The sequence below is a fragment of the Hetaerina americana genome, unplaced genomic scaffold, assembly GCF_022747635.1.
Source record: "Hetaerina americana unplaced genomic scaffold, ioHetAmer1.1.p SCAF_5, whole genome shotgun sequence".
Taxonomy (NCBI): domain Eukaryota; kingdom Metazoa; phylum Arthropoda; class Insecta; order Odonata; family Calopterygidae; genus Hetaerina; species Hetaerina americana.
This window is the reverse complement of record NW_027287095.1, coordinates 91,817,893-91,838,035: the sequence shown is the minus strand read 5'-3', so window position 1 is coordinate 91,838,035 and position 20,143 is coordinate 91,817,893. Positions and strand designations below refer to the sequence as shown.

Here is a 20,143-nt window from a genome sequence, read left to right as displayed (position 1 = left end):
TTAGTGGTTAATTGCCGAAGCTTAAAAATTTTGTAAAATATCATCAACTTATTCAAAGCACAGACGTAGGTGTAACTATCGGAACTGAAAGCTGCTTATCCACTCATATTGCCGACGGTGAAATATTCCCAAAATCCTTTTCCATTTACAGAAATGACAGAGCAAATAGAATCGGAGTTGGTGTCCTTAATGCATCAGGAGGGCTGAGGTAATTTCAGGTAACGGTTTTGGAAAGCGTTTGGGGCTCAATTAAAATTCCTGAATCCATGAAATAAATCCATGCATGCGTATTTTACAGGCCACCGAATGAAAAAGATAATTCAAAACTAGAACTAGACCAGGAAATCAAAAGTTTCTCATCCAAAAACAACGATCGTGACATTATAATCGGTGGAGATTTCAATGTCCCATCTATTGATTTGAGTACTAGTAGTTTTATAATAGCGGAAAAGACTAAGATACCTGCGAGCCATTATTACACTGTCATACGTTGGCTTCCATACATCAATTTGCCGCTTCATCAAATAGGAGCGATAATATTTCTTGATTTGTTAGCACATTAGAGTACCCAAAAAATGTCTGATAGACTACGTAATAAAGGAATTTTGAGCCACAGACCAGTAAATGTAAAGTTTTCTCTAGCTGAGTTCCGAAATAAGGAGCTCAAAAGAGAATTTCATATTTTTTAAAATTGGGACTATAATGGCTGAAAGTGCGCGTTGCAGAGTTAATTTTTAAATTTTAATGAAGATAGTAATCACCGAAAAACTAAGTAAACGAGAAATGATTTCCTTGAGATCACGTGCTCAGCAGTCAACAAGTTCATTCCAATGAAATTTATGAAAGATGACTCGGCACCTCGATGGTACAGCGCGGATGTTAGAAAATCATCAAGGGCATAAAGGCTATGTCACGCCAAGATTGAAAATACTAGGGATGAAACCTCTAGCGAAAAACGGAATGAATTTTAAATATGATAATAAGATAAGTAGGGTGGTTGCAAGCATTACTGAGTGAATTTCCAATTCACTCAGCAATGCTTGCAACCCATTGGCTGACTGACAAACTAAAGCTTGGTCATCAGCAAACCTAAATGATTTTGTGCAGGCCCTCCGACTTTCATTCCTACCTCCAGTTCTTCCCATGCCTATTTAATCATCTCTTCCACATATACGATGAACAGCAACGGTGATGATGGACAACCCTGTCTCATATCTCTTCCTATCACTACCCATACAGACTCTCCGTTCCCTACTCGCACCTGAGCAGTCTGAGACATGCGCACACAAAAATATTTTTTTAGATTAAATGTTTTATGCTATTTTGATTGGCGCCATTTGAGATAGCACCGTTGTAAACTATTGTAAATTACTGATATGTATTTTCAAACCCAAAATTGTTTTATATTTTAACTCTCAAACACATTGCAAGATAAATGGATTTTTGGGCGTTAAAGGATTAAGGTGGTAGTCTCATGCTTAAAATGCATTGCTAAAATTGTCACCGAAAATCCAAGGTTGTGCTGCTTTAATTTTTAAATTAAGTGTTGCAAATAAAAAGAAGTTATTCATTGCCCGACAAGGCCTGACCTTTTTAAAAACAACTAATAATTAATTATTATTATTCAAAAAGTTTAAAATTACTCTCACCAGTTTATACTCAGATAAAATTATACTATACCGCTTAACTAATATTGCGGTAGTTCACCTGAAATGCCAAATTTGCCAACACTCAAATATTTTCTTGACGTCAATGAAAGTAATCAAACGTTACTACCAACTGCGCAAAATGAAGTGTGCACCACCTGGGAGGAAGAGCTTCGACTGACCTCAGACTGTTCCGGAAGTTTTTACTACTAGTAATGGGATACCTATCAGCCTAGATGACCGAAAACTTGGGAAAAGTTGCCGATATTTTTTAATTTTTCGACCTTTGACCTCATGTTGAGGTGAAATATTACAAATTGCGATTGCTGTGCTAAAAGTAAACGGCATGCGAGGGCAACAGACGGAAGCACGAAAGTTGACCATCCAGTAGTTTAATCCCGACTCGATTTCCGCGGCAGTAGGAAACAGAAGACGGCCTTGGCGCGCGTGCTTCGACGCAAGCGGGTGACGGGAGCGAAGGGCGGGTCACAGGCCGCTCTCCAAACTCACCCTCTTGACCCTGGGCAGCGCCGCGGCGGCGGGGCCGTCGGCCAGGGCCGCGGAGGGCGCCGGGGTGGACGGCGCCGACGAGGTGCCAGGCAACACGAGCAGGAAGACGACGAGGGAGCAGGCCAGGAGAGCCAGCCTGGGGTTGAGGGCAGCCGGGGTTGAGGTCACCATCCTTCCTGTCTCTCTCTCTCGTTCTCTCTCTCTGGAGCGCGCTGCCGGAATCTGGGCGGAGGAAAGGCGGAGGAAAGGGTGAGCCGCCAGGAGTGATGGTGGGGGGAGGGCGGCGCCATCTCGTCACATGGCACCCCCCCCCAATCCTTCGACAACGAAGACGGGTCTTTTGCTTACGGCTGCACATGTTCAAGGTCTCTCCGATAAGTATTATGACTCATATTTTCCCGGATGGACGGGCGGCGGTTTCTCTCGTTGGTTGGAGGGAGGGGAGTCTCAGGAAAGGATGGAGATCAATGGTAGTTGGATCCCAGCCTTTACGGAGCGCAAATCTTTCGTTTGCGAAACCTCTTTAATATGGCCTCGTTACGCTCCGTCATGAACCGGCTATTGGAACAGCGCTACGCCATCAAATTTCGCGTAAAACTGGGAAAGAGACCCATGACATGCTCAGAAAACAGCTTATGGTGATAAAGCCTTGGGTAGATCGGGTGTTTTTGAGCGGCCCAAGTTGTTTCGTTAGGGTAGAGAAGATGTCAAAGACGCTAAACGTTCATAAGCCCTCCGACCTCAAAAACTGAACAATATCTGGCAAAAGTGAAAGCTTTGTTGTACAGTAATCGCAGATTGAGTCTTTGCTTTGCTTTTGATGAACTTGGAATCCCTAAAAGTTATGTGAATCGACTTGTGGCCGAAAACATTGGCATGAGAAAGGTATTTGCGAAGTTGGTGCCGCGAGTGCTCTCGGACGAACAAAAGGAAACTCGCACGCGGATATCTGCCAAGAGCTTTTCGACCACGTGAGTGAGGATTCAAAGTTTTTAGAAATGCCCCACCATACTCCTTCCTCTTCCCCCACAACAAATCCGTGTTGAAAGAATGTCACCTAGGCTCGGTGGAAGCGTTACCACGGGTCATCACGAGGACAGCATACCGGGCGCCGCCTTCCAGAAGGCATACGAGGCGTGGACAACCCGCTGGCAGCGGTGTGTGGACGCACAAAGGTGCTACTTCGAAGATTTTTGAGTGTATTTATTATTTATTTATTTTATTTATTTATTTATTCAGTATAAGTCCGAAAACAGCACATTCTGGCCTTTACATCGAACTATTAACAACGATAACAATGATCAAATTTACAAACACCCAAGCCCTAGGTGGAGGAAAACTCACCCAGGCGGGAATCGAACCCGCGACCCTTGGAATCGCAGACGAGGACGTTACCCCGCCGCCACCGGGGTCGGCGATCCTGGCAATCCATTTATTGTTAATCGACTCAGTCCTACTAATTTTGGGACAGACCCTGTATTTCAATCATCCCAAGAAATTCTCCATTATGCATTGAAGGGTATATCCCCCTCTGCGGAACCCTTCTGGTGACGCATATCTCAGGTGTCCGCCGTATCGAATGGAACTTACCCCCCCCCCCCGGCCACCTACATTAATAAGGGCTTTAATGCTTGAATTTCGAACGCTGTTTGAGGAATGGGTGCGATGAACGTGCTCTCGACCCCTTCGTGCCTATGTGAACACGATCCGCAGTTCGATTTTTTGGGCCGCGTGGTTCTTTCACCTTCTTCGGAAGAGTGGCAACGAGGTGATTCATCAAGGTGTTCATCTCCGTTGGAAGCGTTAATACGAGGACCGCCAGGAAAGTAATTGACGTTTCGGCCTAGCGTGGCGGAGGGTAGGACTAGAGCCACCCTCTTGGTGCCCCTACTCTCAGTATTACGCATCCTGCGGTGGTAGTGAATGCAGACTGTGGTTCTTCTACTTTGCTCACATTGCGAACTGTTGTAATGCGCAGTGCAATAGAAAATCGCGAGAGTTATGAAGTGTCTGTGATTTTGGAGTTTTCACTGGCAAACAAACCAAAAGCCAATTGAAATATTCGGTAACTTTGTGAAGAGTAGGAGGAGACGGAATAGTAATGAGTGAAGGCGGAGTGAGGTAGTGGTGCATTCTCAGTTTATAAACGGCCACAGCACCAATGTTCACGACACCGCAGTGGTCGGCCTAGCTTTGTGACAGTTGAATTGACGGATGAAAATTTGTCCATTCACTCTTAAACGAACACTGATGGACAACACTGTCACTCGACACTTAAGTCGGTGCACAGCACGACTATTCCAATAAATGTCAGCGATTTTGAAGTTTATTGCCAAGAAAAACCTTATCTTTAAACGAATTTAACATTTCGGCGGGATTTCCAATTGTATTGACCATTTTGACTCACGACACTCTAGCTCGAGGCGTACTGCCTTGGTGTGTGTGTGTGTGTGTGTGTGTGAGTGCATGTGTCAATGCAGAAAACATTTTCCATTCACTCGCTACTTTCGGACGCTGCACGCAAACGTAAGTTACTTTCTGGACAACCATCGAATGAGAATCTTCAGTCCACTATATATTCTCAGAACAGCTCTCGTATCTCGCGGCTTTGGCGGGAAACGTGTTCCTCCACCACAGAGTTCTTTTGCGCCTCTTCCTAAGGCCACCACTCCCTCCGTGATGCTGCTGTGCCCTCGGGGTGATGTTCCGGTGACGCCCACCGTGACCCACCTCGCAGCTCGCCGTCACTTCCATGAAAGCCAGTCGGTGGGCCTAATTAACTTGCGAGCACCGCCGGGAGAGATAGATTGGCCAGCCTCACCTCTCCCCCCGCCACTCTTGGCGACACCCCACCCAGCGGGGGTCAAGAACCCCCCCCCCTCCCGGCCGCTTTCAATCACCCCCGTCTCTCTTCTTTTCTTTATTAATAACCATCTTCATATCCGCCTTTTTTTATAATATTTCCATCCCACTAATCGCGAGACCAATTCCGAAGCTTAAGAGAATATGTGCGCTTAGAATTTTGAAAAAATACGCAAAACCATTTTTATAATATTGGATAGCAGGGTTTTCCGTTGATGTTTTCATTAGACCAATTAAGAGAGCACTATTCCGATTCTCGCCGAAAGTGTCTCGGACGCTGTCGGATAACCGTTCGGTTTGTTCGTTGTGTTTCTCCTCCCGCAGCAAGTCCTTGGTGCGCGCACCGACCACTTCGGCCTTGGGGCACTTGGTGCGACTGATGTGTGAGCATCGGAACGGCAACGAAGTGCGCAGGCGCAAGTGATGCTCGAATCGGAAACACGCCTTAGGCTGTATCCCTTTTTATTTTAGGAAAAACATTTTAATGTTGTTTAATTGGGTGTTGGCAGCAGTTCAAAATTAACAGCAAATAAAAGTAAGGTGCAATAGAGTAATGGAAAAAGGGTTAAATGATGTCTGGAATTTTACAAGTACCCAGTTTAAAAAAGATTAAAGTCCAACGAAGGGGTTAACAGAATACGAGTGTCTAACTTCTCTAAGAGCGAAAAAACACCGAGGGCCGGTCCGGTCCGGTTGTTGGTCCGATTGCATCTGACCTCATGCGAACTACTAACGTCCACCATCATCCCTCAAAAGATTCACCAACATTACTTCAAGGATCGTCTTATTCATTCAAAGCAACCTGGATGCAGGATGGGATCGCAAAGACCACTCGTCGCTAAGCAAAGTAATTTTGGAGAAAGCTCCTGATAATCGCAATAACCTTAAGAATCGGTCACCGAAAGGCGTTAGACTCTCTTTTACATGCATATAAACGAGAGTTAGGAGAAATTCCAAGAAACTGCGAGAGATGCCGCGACAGTAACCTTTTGATGGAGTCATCCGCTAACTGTTCAATACGATGCAACAGTTTCAGATTTGTAAAAATCATTCACCTTGAACGGGATCCGGGTTCGAATCCCAGTCGAAACTGTTGTATCAGGAAAGAGTTTCGATGCACGAGTTTTCTCAAATTGTGATTGCATACATCATCAGACTGGTGCGACTGAGAGGCCGGTTGTGGTGGTTGCGAAGGGCAACTGACCCAATCTAGATTGAGCGTGGCACGGGCGTTTCTTAGGGATCCACTCCTGCCTTCTTGCCTCGCTGTAAATCCACCCTCGCAAATATCACATGCGACTGTGGGGTAGAAACTTGGGAAGTCCGTCGTGGAAAGATCAAGGATTTCATGAAACGGCGAGGACGATGAGGAACTCACAAAATTCACTGTACGCTGAAATGCACTGTGTATTGTACTCTGAACATTTACTCTACTCCGATTGAAATCTCTGCCCGAGACACTGACGTGTCAATCAGCTGTGTCCAATTTAGCATATAGTTGCATCATGGAAAAGAAGAGAACGGCAACCATTGCCTCCAACTGGCGGCCATGTTCTGCTCGCCGTCACATGAGTCAAGGGGGGAACTTCGAACACTTCTAGCCCATGACTTTATGGGCATCAAAGAAATAGAAAAAAATTATCCAGCACAAACTTCGACGCGGCATCGAAGGGGAACACTCAGGTCATTGGTACATGGTGCACACATTGCATGGCATCGTGCGTGACGATATGACAGCATACTCGTGCTGGGGTGACCAGATGTTTGGGATGAATGTGGGACGAATGCGGGATTGAAAGGTGGGGCGAAAGGAAGACATTTTGACCGTAATTGTGGGCGATTCATGTAATTTATGTACTCATAATATAAAAACTTGCACGCGAACGTCAACATAGATACATACATATTTTTCACTGCGGAAAAATGTCGTGGTCAATGATAAAAACGACTCCCGAGACAACATCCGTGGACGCTGTTGGACGTCCAGAGAAAACAGGGGAAGCGGACGCCTGGTCATTATAATGATGATGACGATGTGTGCATGCATGGCGAATTATGAATCGAATACAAATGACATGTTGTGGCGTAGAGTACATTGTGCTGATTATTTAGTTTCCACGTACTAATCAACTATTGTCAAAGTGTAATGGAAAAATAGTTGACAATAAAAAACTAATTCCTACATTTTTTATCAAGGTATTCGCATCGGGGAGGTAATTGGACACCACCAAATCCTTTTTAAAAAAAGGAAGTTTTGTTTTCAAGTCCAAAGGCGCCAAAAGCAAGTGAATTTGGTGCACAGAAACGAAGGACGGAAAAAATATTTTCTCTAATTTTCACCCGGGGTCGCTCTCTCATAATCCAGCTCGCACGAACCTGCTCGGAATGTCAAGGCGTTGATGGTTTCCGTGGGGACGAATTTTAACGAGCTGCGCTTTTTATGAAAAAAAAACACCTCGAGGTATGAGGAAATTGAGGTGGGGTGGGTGGGGTGGGGGAATCACGGCACTCACTCACGCACGCACGCGGGGCGGAATTTCAATGATTCCCCCCCTCCCCCGCGTATAGTCGCGCCCATTGGCATGAGATGGCTCGTTTGGCGGGCATTCTGTGCAGCAGCAGCGAACACGGCTGCATCCATGAAGCCAATAAGCCAGTGGAAATGTCCAATCAATGCTCCTTCCTTCAGTCAACTCTATGACTCCAATCGAAAACTCTTCTTCTGCCTGCAACAGTTCCGGCGACGATGTTCACTTGTTATTCTCGGTCGCATTTTTCACCCTTCGCCCTCCACTCCCTCGAAAGCCCTGGGATCCAAAATCTCACGGAAAACATCGCTATTTTTCCCCTACATTTTAGCAAACTTTTCATGCCTTTCTTGATGTGAATAAATTATTAATTTACTTATTGAAATGAAAGTTTACAGTCAAAGGGGATATCACAGTTATTGAAGTCAAATGGCCATGGATATAATTAATAATTAATAAAATAAAGATTTCTTCTTGGTAAGAAATTGTTTTGGAACAAAAGTATTAAAAATTCTCATTGCCTAATATCCGGTTATTAAAGAAGTTAAAAATTGTACCCATCTTTGTATTTCACGCGTATCCTCGCGTTCATCACGCTTATTGGTTATGACGCATTGTTTTCCTGTGTATTACGTATCTCAAAACTTTCATGAGCATTAAATTGCGCCGATTTATTCTTCTTTTTCTTAATATATCTTTTTTTTTCTTAATATACTTCATCTATTTGCACCGTAGTCTAAATTATTTTGCATGTGAAATAATCGAATGCCAACATTTTCCGTCAATTTAAATCTCCCCCCATCATCTTTGAATTTCATTTCATCCATAACCCTAGAACGGTAAAGGGGGTGAAAAAACACCCCAGAGCGGGCTGAAATCCTGCGCCAAACGAAAACGGCTTAAGTGTGCGACTCGAGACCTTTAGCATAATTCACGTCAATTAATGTGTCTCGTGTTTCTACATTAAAAACAAAAAAATGAGCTCCCATAATCTTATGGTGAAATGGGTGTGAGATGCAAATTTTTGAAAATTGTCACCCCACGTTACCAGAATAGGGTGACAAAAATAACGTTACGGGTTAATTTTAGCGACCGATCCAAGCTAACCATGCTAAATATTTGAAATTATTTCTCTAACATTCCTGCAAACCTCCCCGCCATCACTTTTCAAAATTCTCAAACATATCTTATTTAATCCTTTCGTACCGCTCCATCCTTTTCCTGCTATTTTTTATATCATTAATTCCATTTATTTCATCGAGTGGCCAATATTATCATCCTTCCGTTCCACACAGCCTCACGCCAACTTTTCCATTTCTCAATGACGGCGTCGCAATCCTACGCCGATATTAGTGGGTGTAGGACAAAATGTATTTGTTGCCCTAGTAAATGAATACATTTTTCTCTCTTTCCTTTAGCCGCATTGAAGCATTCTTCTATTTCGAAAGAGCATTCTTTCGAAAGCATTCTTCTATTTTTCTATTCCTACGCTCTCTTACCTATTTCGATTAATACGACCTGCACCCGGGATTTCAGAAATTGGTTTCTGTGTCCCCAGGAAGTTTATTGGTTGCCGGGGGCCGGGCTACAGATCTCATCCTACATGTAATATGCCGCGTGGGAAAGTGCGAACCTTGACTATCTGCTGACGGAACAGATTTCCATGATCAGCATGGTGCCCCGGCATCGAATCCATAAACATCGGCCGATCAATGAGAAGAAAAATTGAATTAGAAAAAAAACATTTTTGCATAAACAATTTTCATTAACCTATTCAGGTATTGAATAATTTAGCTCCAAGCCTGCATTTTGGAAAAATTCGCATTTAATAAGTTAAAATTTCTTATTCTTTTAAACTTCTTTAGTATCTCTTTTTAATGGATGGAAATATTTCATATAGACTATTCCAAACAATATTCGAAAACATAAAAATAACACTCACACGTTATTTCTTAATAATTTCGACGGAATTTAGCTCCATCTTCCTCAGAAGAAACAGTAGTACCGCCTGCTGGTATAGGGGAGGTGAGGCATGCGAGAGAAAGAGAAGGGGGGGGGAGGGGAGAACGGGAGGTGGGGAGGATTTATGCAACCAAGTGCCCTGAGTCTTTGGCCAGGAGATGGCGTTAGTGAGCTGTTTCGCCCACTGGAGGAGAAATTGACGAGGACATAAGAGGAAAGAATAGTAGGGAATACAATCATACAACGTCATAAAGGCTAGGAACAGTGCGTTTCGTTATACGTATGGCCAAAAGAAGGAAACGAGCCAAATTAGTCAAAAATACATGTTGAAACACGGAAAACCCGCCAAAAGGCACACAATATTTATTAACATGGATGTAAGGAAAAGGGATAGGAACAACTAAAGGGACGCCTCAGCACAGAAGAGAACGTCGTAAAGAAGGGAGTATCACATGTACCGGACAAACACAGGATTAGGTGGGGAAGGTGTTGATCAGATTATGTTGAAAAATAAATACATTTTTTTTCCAAAAATGTTCTGTTTTCTTTGTTGAGTCGGGTACTTCTGGGATTACCTTCGTATGTTTACCATGCTTCTTCCCAGCTTTTTGTTCGACATCATGCCCTCCCCCCTCGCTGTTTCTCTTCTCCTCCTCCGTTGATAATTAATCTATTTATAAATATCACTCCCGCATCGCTCAATGCCTTTCCACCTCACCTCGCACAGCCCTAAAATATCCATTATTCCCTTACCCTTATCCCCCCCCCAATGCCCCCCTCCACCCTCCCGCTGTGCCTGCTATGCGGTTTCCATATCGGATTAACTCTTCCGAGGGTTAAGTGATGCGTGTAATGTCCTCTACATCAGCAACATTATACCAGTGCACCTTCACTGTCGATACGGATATCTCTTCGTTCATTTAATTTTGAATTAAATTATTTCTTTGCATTGTCTAATGCTCATTTCTTAAAGCAGGTCGCTCTGCGCAAGTCCCCGATCGTCCCCCTAATAAATACGAAATCTGATGCCCAAATAAGGCACGCTCGCCTTATAGGAGGCCGTTTCGGTTTGCACTTGGCGCTAAACTCAAGACGACAATGCAATGTCAACTGCACGTGTCCGAAGCTGCTCTAGTGGGAGATCTCATCTACATCTACAAAACACCCCGCAAGCCGCCACGGGAGCGTTTGGCGACGGGTGTTAGGGTCACCACGCACAGAAGAGAACAAAACCACATGCAAAACCAACATAAGCATGCAAACTTACATCCAAAGTGACAAAAATGCGTGCAAGAACCTTCTTAACTTACACGCATGTAATAATGATAATAACACTAATATAATGTTCATGATAAAAATAATAATAACACAATGATAAATAACATAAAAATGCACCTTAGAATGTAGTAAAAATATATCCAGCAACGTGCAAACTTGAATTGAAAAGTAAGAAGGCGAAATTCTATTGTCATGCGATACTTGGACATGCAACTCATAGTCTCCGCCCCCAAAGACACATGCAAGGAATGCGACACGCGTGAATGAGACGAGGGATGGAAGGAGAGGTTTGAAAACAAAGCAGGGCAAGAAACACTGCAAAGAGCACTACTTTCATAAATGACAGTCCCAAGCGGGAAGGGTTTTGAAAACAAAACACACGCTATTAGTGAAGGTACATGCAACTGAGTAAAACTAATTCCAGACGCTGTGGGAATAATATCTCTCTCCTTGCGTTAGACGGTGGCTATCGTACTGGCTTCCCACCCTGAGGACCCGGGTTCAAATCCCGGCGTTGTTGAATATTTGTAAGAGGTATCTCGATCCCTACTTAAGGTGCTTTGTGGAGGGCACTTTGAGTAAATCCGTCGTCCGTCGGATGGGACGTTAAACTGTGTGTGACCCCTTGGCGCATTTCGTTAAAGAGTAGGCTAATGCCGACGCCGGGTTTCTCTCCACCCTTCATCATTTCCTGTCCATCGAAAATGGCGCAAATGACCTAAGCTGTCGGTCGCCTCCCCTAAACACTACTACTGCTACTACTTGTGTTAGACGGGAAAGTGGTCGTTAGTTCGACCTCCCTTTGGAGAGGTGTCCGGATTCAAGGGTGGGCAAATGCAAGGGTGGGCGCCCTTCTGGGTGAGTACTAGCAGCATGACTAGATGGTTGCAAGGCCCCCTTCTTCGGGGAATCAAGCGTGCGGAGAAGGGGGAGCGCCCCCGTACCCTGAATCCCTGGTCAGGGCAGGGGAGCTTAAGTTGGCCCCGAATCGAGCATCTTCCGCATATGAGGACAAGCACCCCCTAATACAGTTTTTAGTCATCGGAAAACTTCAAGCCTGTGCTCAATTTTCAATCAATTGACCTTCAAAAGCGTATGTTCGGCATTGGCTTTAATCGACGACACTTGGCATTGTCAGTTTATTACATTTAATATGCGAATCAAATCCCAGTTAAAAAGTGATATTTGAAAGTATAATGCGATACTGTCTTTTAACAACACAACCTTCCTATACCATCTCGGGTCATTGATGGTTAGCGTTTCTAAACATTTCGAATATCCTGCCATGAAGAGGAAAATGTCGCCTTGGCTGGCATATGCATCTACATCTGCTCAATACCCCGCAAACCACTTCAGCGCTGTTGGGTCACCAGCCATGCATGCGCAACCCCAATCATGCTTATGGATGACCTCCGTAAGGATGACCTCCGTATTATATAAAAAAATATGGCAGCGGCATAGTAAATGAAGTGGTAATAGATTTTTTTTACATGTAGTGATCTATCTTTTTTCTCGTAAACTTCTATAGCTACCATGTAATAATTGTCATAATGTGCCATCAATTCGATTGTATTTTACAAATTACATTTCAGCATAGTATATATCTATATATATCTACATTTGTGTATATATATAATTATATATATATATATATATATATATATATATATATATATTTGTGTATCTATATGCTTATATACATATATATATATATTTATTTATTTATAAGGATACATACGAAGGCAGGCTGAAAGGTAATGCACATATACTTATAGAGCGCGAACGAAAGGACCTTCAGAAGCACCCCTGGTGGCATGTGGAAGTAAATTTCCCCCTCAACATGCGTGCACAGGTTTGAGATCTTTTCATTCATCCAGTGTATTTCGAGAAGCGAAAGTATGGAGTCGTGTTTTAAGTGCTACGTCAAGGCGAGTTAAACAGCGTGCTGTTATCCAATTTTTAACTGCCGAAAAACAGACTCCTACTGAGTTTCACTGTCATTTAGAGGTCGTTTATGGTGACAATGCCATTGATAGGTCTACTGTAAATCGATTGGTTGTGAATTTCGTGGTCGCAAGCCGGGAAAAGCCATACTTGTTGATGAAACACGCAGCGGACGTTCGATCACTGCCACAGACGATCAACATCGCAAACTCGTCGAAGAATTGATTCAAAATGAACGGCGAATCACTCAAAAGCGCATTGCAAACCATATTGGAATATCCAAGGAACGTGTCGGCTTCATTATTGAACAATTGGGATACCGTAAAATCTGTGCACATTGGGTGCCACGCCGTCCCAGGGACGAGAACAAACAGCAGCCGATTGGAATGCTGCGAGCAACTTTTGCAGCGCTACCGTGACGAAGGAGACGACTTTCTTTTGAATATTTTGACGGGGACGAGTCATGGGTCCACCATTTTGACCTGGAAGAGAAAAGATAGAGCCCTGAATATCGACATCCATCTTCTCCTCAGATGAAAAAGTTCAAAAGACAACCATCTGTAAAAAAACTGCTTTTGATTGTGTTTTGGGATGCTCACCGAGTTTACATATGTGACCGATTTTCTGTAACGAGGGGCAACGGTGAATTCTCCTCAATTTTATAAAGACTCTAAAACACCTCCGACGTCGATTTTGTCGTTTTAAAGGCAGCCGGGCGCCAATAATATTGCAACATGACAACGCCCGTCCGTACACCTCGCGCGCAACTGGAGAGGCTCTGCGAAACCAGAAATGTGAACCGATTCCACACCCTCCGTATTGCCCCGGTCCCCATCACCCCTCGGAAGGGGAAGGCGGGGAAAGGTTTGTGAGGGGAAGAGTTGGAAGAGGAAGGTGTGGAATTGTAAGATTAATATTATATCACTAGAACATTTATCAAAGGGTGGGAGGAGAAAGCTTGGTCATCAGTAAACCTAACTGATTTTACGGATTCTCCTCCGACTTTCATTCCTACCTCCAGTTCCTTCCATGCCTCTTTAATCATTTCCTCTACATACAGGTTGACAGGTTGAAAAGCAACGGTGATAATGGGCAACCCTGCCTTACACCTCTTCCTAACACTGCCCATCCGGACTCCCCGTTCCCCACCCGCACCTGAGCAGTCTGAGACATGTACAGGTCGCGGATTAGCCTCCTTTCCCTCCAATCTATTCCTATTTTCTGCAATATACTCATTAGTTTTTCCCAATTCACTCTATCAAACGCTTTTTCGAAATCTACGAAACAAGTAAATGCATCCTGGGGTACTTCTATGTAATTACAAAAAATGTACTGGAATTTTCTCAGCATTTTACATTTAATCTTTTTCTTTGAAAAATTAGCCATGTATTTGACATGAATTTGATATTGTCAATTTAACTTTTGTGATAACCGGAAGTTTATTCTGGTTTTGCTTAACCGAATGTATCTTTTCCTATCTTTTCGCCTATCTTAGTTAAATTGTAGAGTCAGATCTTCCAATTCCTCGGTATGGTTTCTCTCGGCATTGGACTTTTATAAGGAAGGGTTCGCTTCCACTCGTGATTTTCGTGACAGTCTGCATTTCCGTGAAATAACCTCAGGTGCAAAATCTTAGTTTTTTACTGCGAAGATGCACGACAATAAAGGGTTTGTGAAAAAATTGTGCGTATGCTGTTTTTTCAGTAGAGAAACTCGGGTTTGTTTAGTTTGTGTCTTAGCGATGCGTAAGGAGAAAATGTTATTAATCGGGGACGGGACAGGTGAAAGAGGAGGCGAGTGTGAGTTTTAAAATTCGATTTCGACAATTAACAATTTAAGTTATCCCAGGGTATCGATTCTGTAGATCGAAATATTGGATTCTGTGCTTGGAGCAGCAATCCTACGTACCAGAATCCATGGCAACGATTAGTGAATCTTAGAATCGTCCTCTTGCCGAAGAATGTGGTCGAATGCATGCACTTTTTTGTGCAAACCTTATTATTTTCTGAATATCACACCTGGGAATCTAAAATAAGTTCGGTCACCATTGTGTCCAATTTGGGGGCCGCGATTGTTTTCAAATTTTTTGCAAAATTAATTGAATGTAGTATTGTGTGCCCGATTAATTTTTGTGTAATGTGCCAACTCTGCGGAAAGTAACGAGCGGGGTCGTTGGTATCTTGGAGAAAAAGATCTCTTGAGCGTGTGGCGGGTTGACACGATTGGGAATGTATCAATCGCAGCCATATTGAATTACCACAGCTTTTAATGCCCGCCCATAGGACGGAATGCAATCGGCTCCGTAAAGCGCATTTTCCGGTGTCCACCGCATCACCATCTCCGCGGTTCTTTTGTTCGGCGCGAGGGCGCGCGGCGGCGGCAGATGGCCCCCGACTGGAGAGCAGACAATCACCGGCCGCGTGGCGCAAGCAATCGCCCTCGCGCGGATTGGGTTCGCGGGGGCTAGCGGTCGCTCGGAAAGCGAAATAAATGATAACCGCATTTTTCCGCGATATTTCCCCGCACCACGTGACGGGGCGAGGCACCGAATAAGGCGATGACGGTCAAGGGCTGCCTTCGAAATGAGGAATCGCTCGCACGCGATGGTTTCATCGGCACGCGAAACTGAAGCTCCCCAGGGCAGCGTGTTTGTCACCCAGCGACGCGGTTGCCCCGGTGGAACAACATCGTTTCCGTCGGTGGAGTGACCACTGTTTTTAAAACATTCATTCATCCCTTTTATTGATCACTGAAAAGCGCTTGGCCATTATTCACACATGTCAACTGGTGACTCTACCAGGTATAACGTTTTCAAATCATTATCAAAAATGCAACTTGGTTATACCAATTGATACTTATTTGAAAACGTCGAAATCGCTAAGAATATTTCGGTGAACAAGTGTGAATGATTGCAAAGTGGCTTTCAATAAAAATGAGTAAATTCCATAAAATCATGCCGCCAAAAATTCATTTTTCACTGATTTTCAATGTTATGACCAGTTTCGAATATCAAAACATTCGTTTGGAAAATCTGGAAGCGTGACACATAAAGATAGTGTAGGTGGTGTTATCGTGCAACGTATGGGGTAGTATATGTAGGTAGACGCAGCTACATACGGCTTGTGATAGGCTACAATATTTCTCAATAGATATCCTATGAAACCGATGGATTAAATATATGTCAAAGGGAAAGCATCAGGAAGATATGCGGATCTCTTTCATTGAAACTCGTCTCAAAAAACGAGTGGTGGGGAAATGTAATGAAAAAGTCATGTGTTATTTTGCTCTAGTTGGACCTCATTTGAAATATGCCGCAAGTATTTGGGATCCTTGGGAGAAAATTTGGCAAAAATAATTAGATAAAGTCCAGAGAAAATCCGCTAGATTCGTTAAAAAAATTGTTATGATAAGAACACAAGTGTGACAGGTCTCTTCGGGGATTTAGGCTGGGAACCACTTGAAGTACGGAGACAACAAGGAGGCTTAGAATTTTAGAAAGGATCAGGACAAACGAGTTTAACGATGGCCCTAAAAGAATTATAATGGCCCCGCACTACTGAGGTAGATCAGACCACAAAGATAAAATAGAGGAGATAGATTCCACTAAATATAGATGCAAATATTCATTATTTCCCCGAACAATCAGAAACCATAATAGTAAGAAACCTTAGAAATATTTAAAACATTGAATTTACAAGTCAAAACAAAACATTGCAAAGATATCAGGTATATTTGTAGGAGCATGTGTATGTTAGTTGGTAGTTTGAGTGTTTGCATGTGTGTGGGTTGTAAGTGTTCATGCATGAATGCATGCCATATTTTTTTGTGGACTGTATAAATTTTTGGCTTTTGCATGCGGTTCTTTTTCCTTAACTACGGGTGGTGCCCTAACACCCCCGCCACATGCCCTTGCGGCGGCTTGCGGGGTATTAAGTAGATGTAGAAGAAGGAGGCTTTTGATTTAAAATGGAAAGCTTTCAATTTCGCGAAGTCAGTGAATTATAAATGTTGCTGACCCTCGCAAACATTTTATTGACAAATTCCGAGACTCTAAACAAGCCTCTAAGCCTTTCTTTCCCATTGTTTTGGAACATGGGAGCGGAAGCCTATATAGCCAAATTGGCGAATAGTTGTGTCACTTGGCAAAAGATTTGCTTGTTGGAGAGTGTTGGGGGTGGAAGGGGAGTGAATTCCTTCGCGGTGGTCAGCCTCGAAGGAAAAGAGGAAGTGCTACTTGACCCATCAAACCCCAAGAGCAGCTTAAGTCGAAAGACCAACAAAAAATTCGAACTCCGCGCGGGATTTAAGCAAACCAGTCCGATTGAAATACATTTAGGATCGTCTTATAGCAGGAGTTTTTGTTGAGAGTGACCAGGAAAGGAAATAACGGTATCCCGAGCTTTTAACTGACTCGGGATCCAACTTTTCTAATTGCGATTCGGTCATTGTCCAACTCGGAAGTGTATATTCCCCGATATTCATTCAGCAATAGCATCTGATTAGACTTTTCTGAAACGTTTGCATGCTACTTTGAAAAAAATCATTTAATTTCGTCACTATCCTGTTTATTTATTGAATGACAACCCACCGATTCAACTGCAGTTGCCCGTGGTCACTTGGGTACCCATTTAGCATCCTTAGCAGGCAGTTTTCCATCATAAGAATTACAGAATCTGTAAGAACTGCCCAATCGAACCAACACATACTGACATTTGACAACCAACCATTCGCAATCCCTAGGTATTCAAACTGAGTAGCCTTCGATGTTCGCTGGCTAATTGATTATGTAATTGGCGAGACCGACACAGGCACTATTATTATTCAGACGTTTTACACGAAGCATTAAGCCTGAGAGGCTTGGCTGCAATATTAGTCTGATGATACCTATACTCGCTCTTTATGCGCTACGCAACAACATTATCCAACAGAAATTGGTTCATCGTCATTGCAAGTTTAAAATATTAAGTTTATGGCTTTTTTCGGGTAACAGCTTATTGTATTGCTGAAACATAATTTGAAAATCCCCTCTCCATGGACTATATTCTTGCCGTTGTGGAAGAGTTTGTGTACTCTGATTACCGCTAGAGCTGTGCTGGTGGGATAAATAATTGCTCCCGGTAGGGTCACTCATAACAAATAGGTCAAAGGTTAGGGGTCAGATGAAAGGTAGTCCACGCAGCGTCTGTTCCGCAGGGGAGCACTGCAAAGGCGTCTAACCACAGTGGGGCGGCGGAATCACGTTAAAAACTAAATTTTCATTCAAGTATCATATCCACTCTTTTGGGGGATAATCAATTGACGTATATTCTAGTTGGTTGCAAACCCTGGCATTAATGGGCCACAGTGTGGCATTCACAGGAGAAACGGACCAGCTTGAATGGGGACTTGAAATGTTGGGACGTTATTAAGGACGGGGAAATAAGAAAATGTGATGCGGGAGGTTGGTAGAGGAAATTCGCGTAGATATTCGTGGGAGTTGAGCTGCAAGGATAGCGGGAATTATGAAAGGTAGACAGTTTGATTAATATGTAGAGGAGAGGAATGAAGACGGCTATAGATGGTAATCGCATTTGAACCCAAAGGTTGGAAGAAGCGTAGTCAACATAGAGCAAGCGACGGACAGAATATTATTAGTAGGGATAAAAGCAGAACCGACGAACTTGGCCATTGAACAGGTCTAACATTCCACCGAGCAATCATTAGGAGGAAGAAATCGATAGAATATACGATCAGTTAGAGGACATAATCGCGTGTGTTCCTGCAGGAAAACATTTGATAGTGATGGGGGATTGGAATGTGACGGCAGGCGAAGGAAGAGACGGTGATGAGGTGGGGCACTACGGTTTAGATACGAGGAATGACCGCGGGGAGAAAGCATTGAATTCTGCAGGAGACATGGGTTAATAATAACAAACTATTTGCTTGAATGCTAGTGTAAAAACGGGCGTAGGTAAGCATGAAAAATGCCTGGGATTTCGGAGGTTTTGAGCTGAACTTTGGAACGGTTTGGCGTAGATTTAGGTGAAACGGGATTAAAATATCTGAAATTACCAATTGGTCGTCGCTATAATTTACAAAATATAACGCAATATTGTCAGAATATTTAAAGATTGGATTAGTTCTAGCTTGTTACCGATGTTATCGCTGTATGCGTTGCCGACTTCGCTCGAACTCCCTTATTGCGACGGAAACTGCTGGTTACTTTATTGAGGTAAAATATAAAGATGAGTGACAAAATTCAATATACATATGTGTGTATGTCATGTGATCGAAATATCGTTCGTAATGAAACATTCTTGAAAACCTTCAAGGTTTAACCCAAAGGGCCAGCAAACGGAATAAATGGTCATCAAGTCTTTAGGTTATAACAAAGCAAAATCCATCCAAAATCAAAAGAATATAGTTGACATTGCAAAATTATTATATCTACGTAAAAATGCGTTGGCAAGCTTATATTCGTTTATTGCGGTAATCCATCGTGTATTTTTGAATAAATTTGTTGGTTTCCTAATATTTATTGACATCTTAACTTAAAGAAAAAATTAAGATGGAATAAATTGACTTTTTTGAACATATTGAGTACGAAATAATTTTTTGAGTAAAATTTTAATTCGGATGCCGTTCCATATAGCAACATTGACCCTTGCGCCCTTTGGCGCCTATTCTCAGGAGTCGTCTAATGCCGGCGCCGGGTATTTCTCCACCCTTCCTCTATTTTAACGACCTCCTAACTCTGCCAAAAACCCACTCATCAATGGCGCAAATGACCTCAACTGTTGGTCGCATGCCATTACTATCATATTATGCATATCCAAGGAAAAAATCACCGGCAATACAGAGAGAGAGTGATACAGGGTCAAAAATAAGTTGAATGATTTTCAGCCACCAATGCGGATGGCTGAGTGGGAGGGGGTGATTTGTGGCGGCAAAGTTAATGCGACGTCTTGTAGAAGCAACGTGACCCATTTCAGTTAACTGCGGGCAGTAACAGTGCGTGGATGACTGCTAGACTGGACCCCTGTTCGACGGTCACCTCACAAATTCACGATGTCACTTTCCATGGGGCAATGATATGCGATAACATATTGAGTTAAACTCGGGAAATCGGGTTCAGCGACCATAGCCATGGTTAAGGATGTATTAAGGAGATGGAGAAATGTCCCAAGGAATGGTTTTCTGCTTGCACAGGATTTTATGGGAGGGTAGAGAGGAGATCGACGATGAGGAATGCCCTGGACATCCATCAACAGCACAGGGTAAAGAAAACGCAAAAAGTGAGACGCATGCTCAATTCTGATTGGCCCCTCAGATGGCGGGATGTTAGCAGATGAGTGCAATATTCAGAAAATCATGATGCATTGCATTCTTATAGAGGATTTAGCCAATGAGGAAGGAGTGTGCCAAGATGGCCCC

The 20,143-nt window shown here is 43.2% G+C and overlaps 1 protein-coding gene across 1 annotated transcript in view; it reads right to left on the bottom strand.

Moving 5' to 3' along the window:
* Window positions 1-20,143, bottom strand: part of CCAP (Crustacean cardioactive peptide) — a 67,750-nt gene that overhangs the window by 11,914 nt on the left and 35,693 nt on the right. Inside the window, exon 2 of the mRNA XM_071592715.1 lies at window positions 2,157-2,378. Coding sequence (XP_071448816.1) covers window positions 2,157-2,327 — 171 coding nt within the window. The 5' untranslated portion in view covers window positions 2,328-2,378. The remainder of the gene's footprint in view (window positions 1-2,156; window positions 2,379-20,143) is intronic.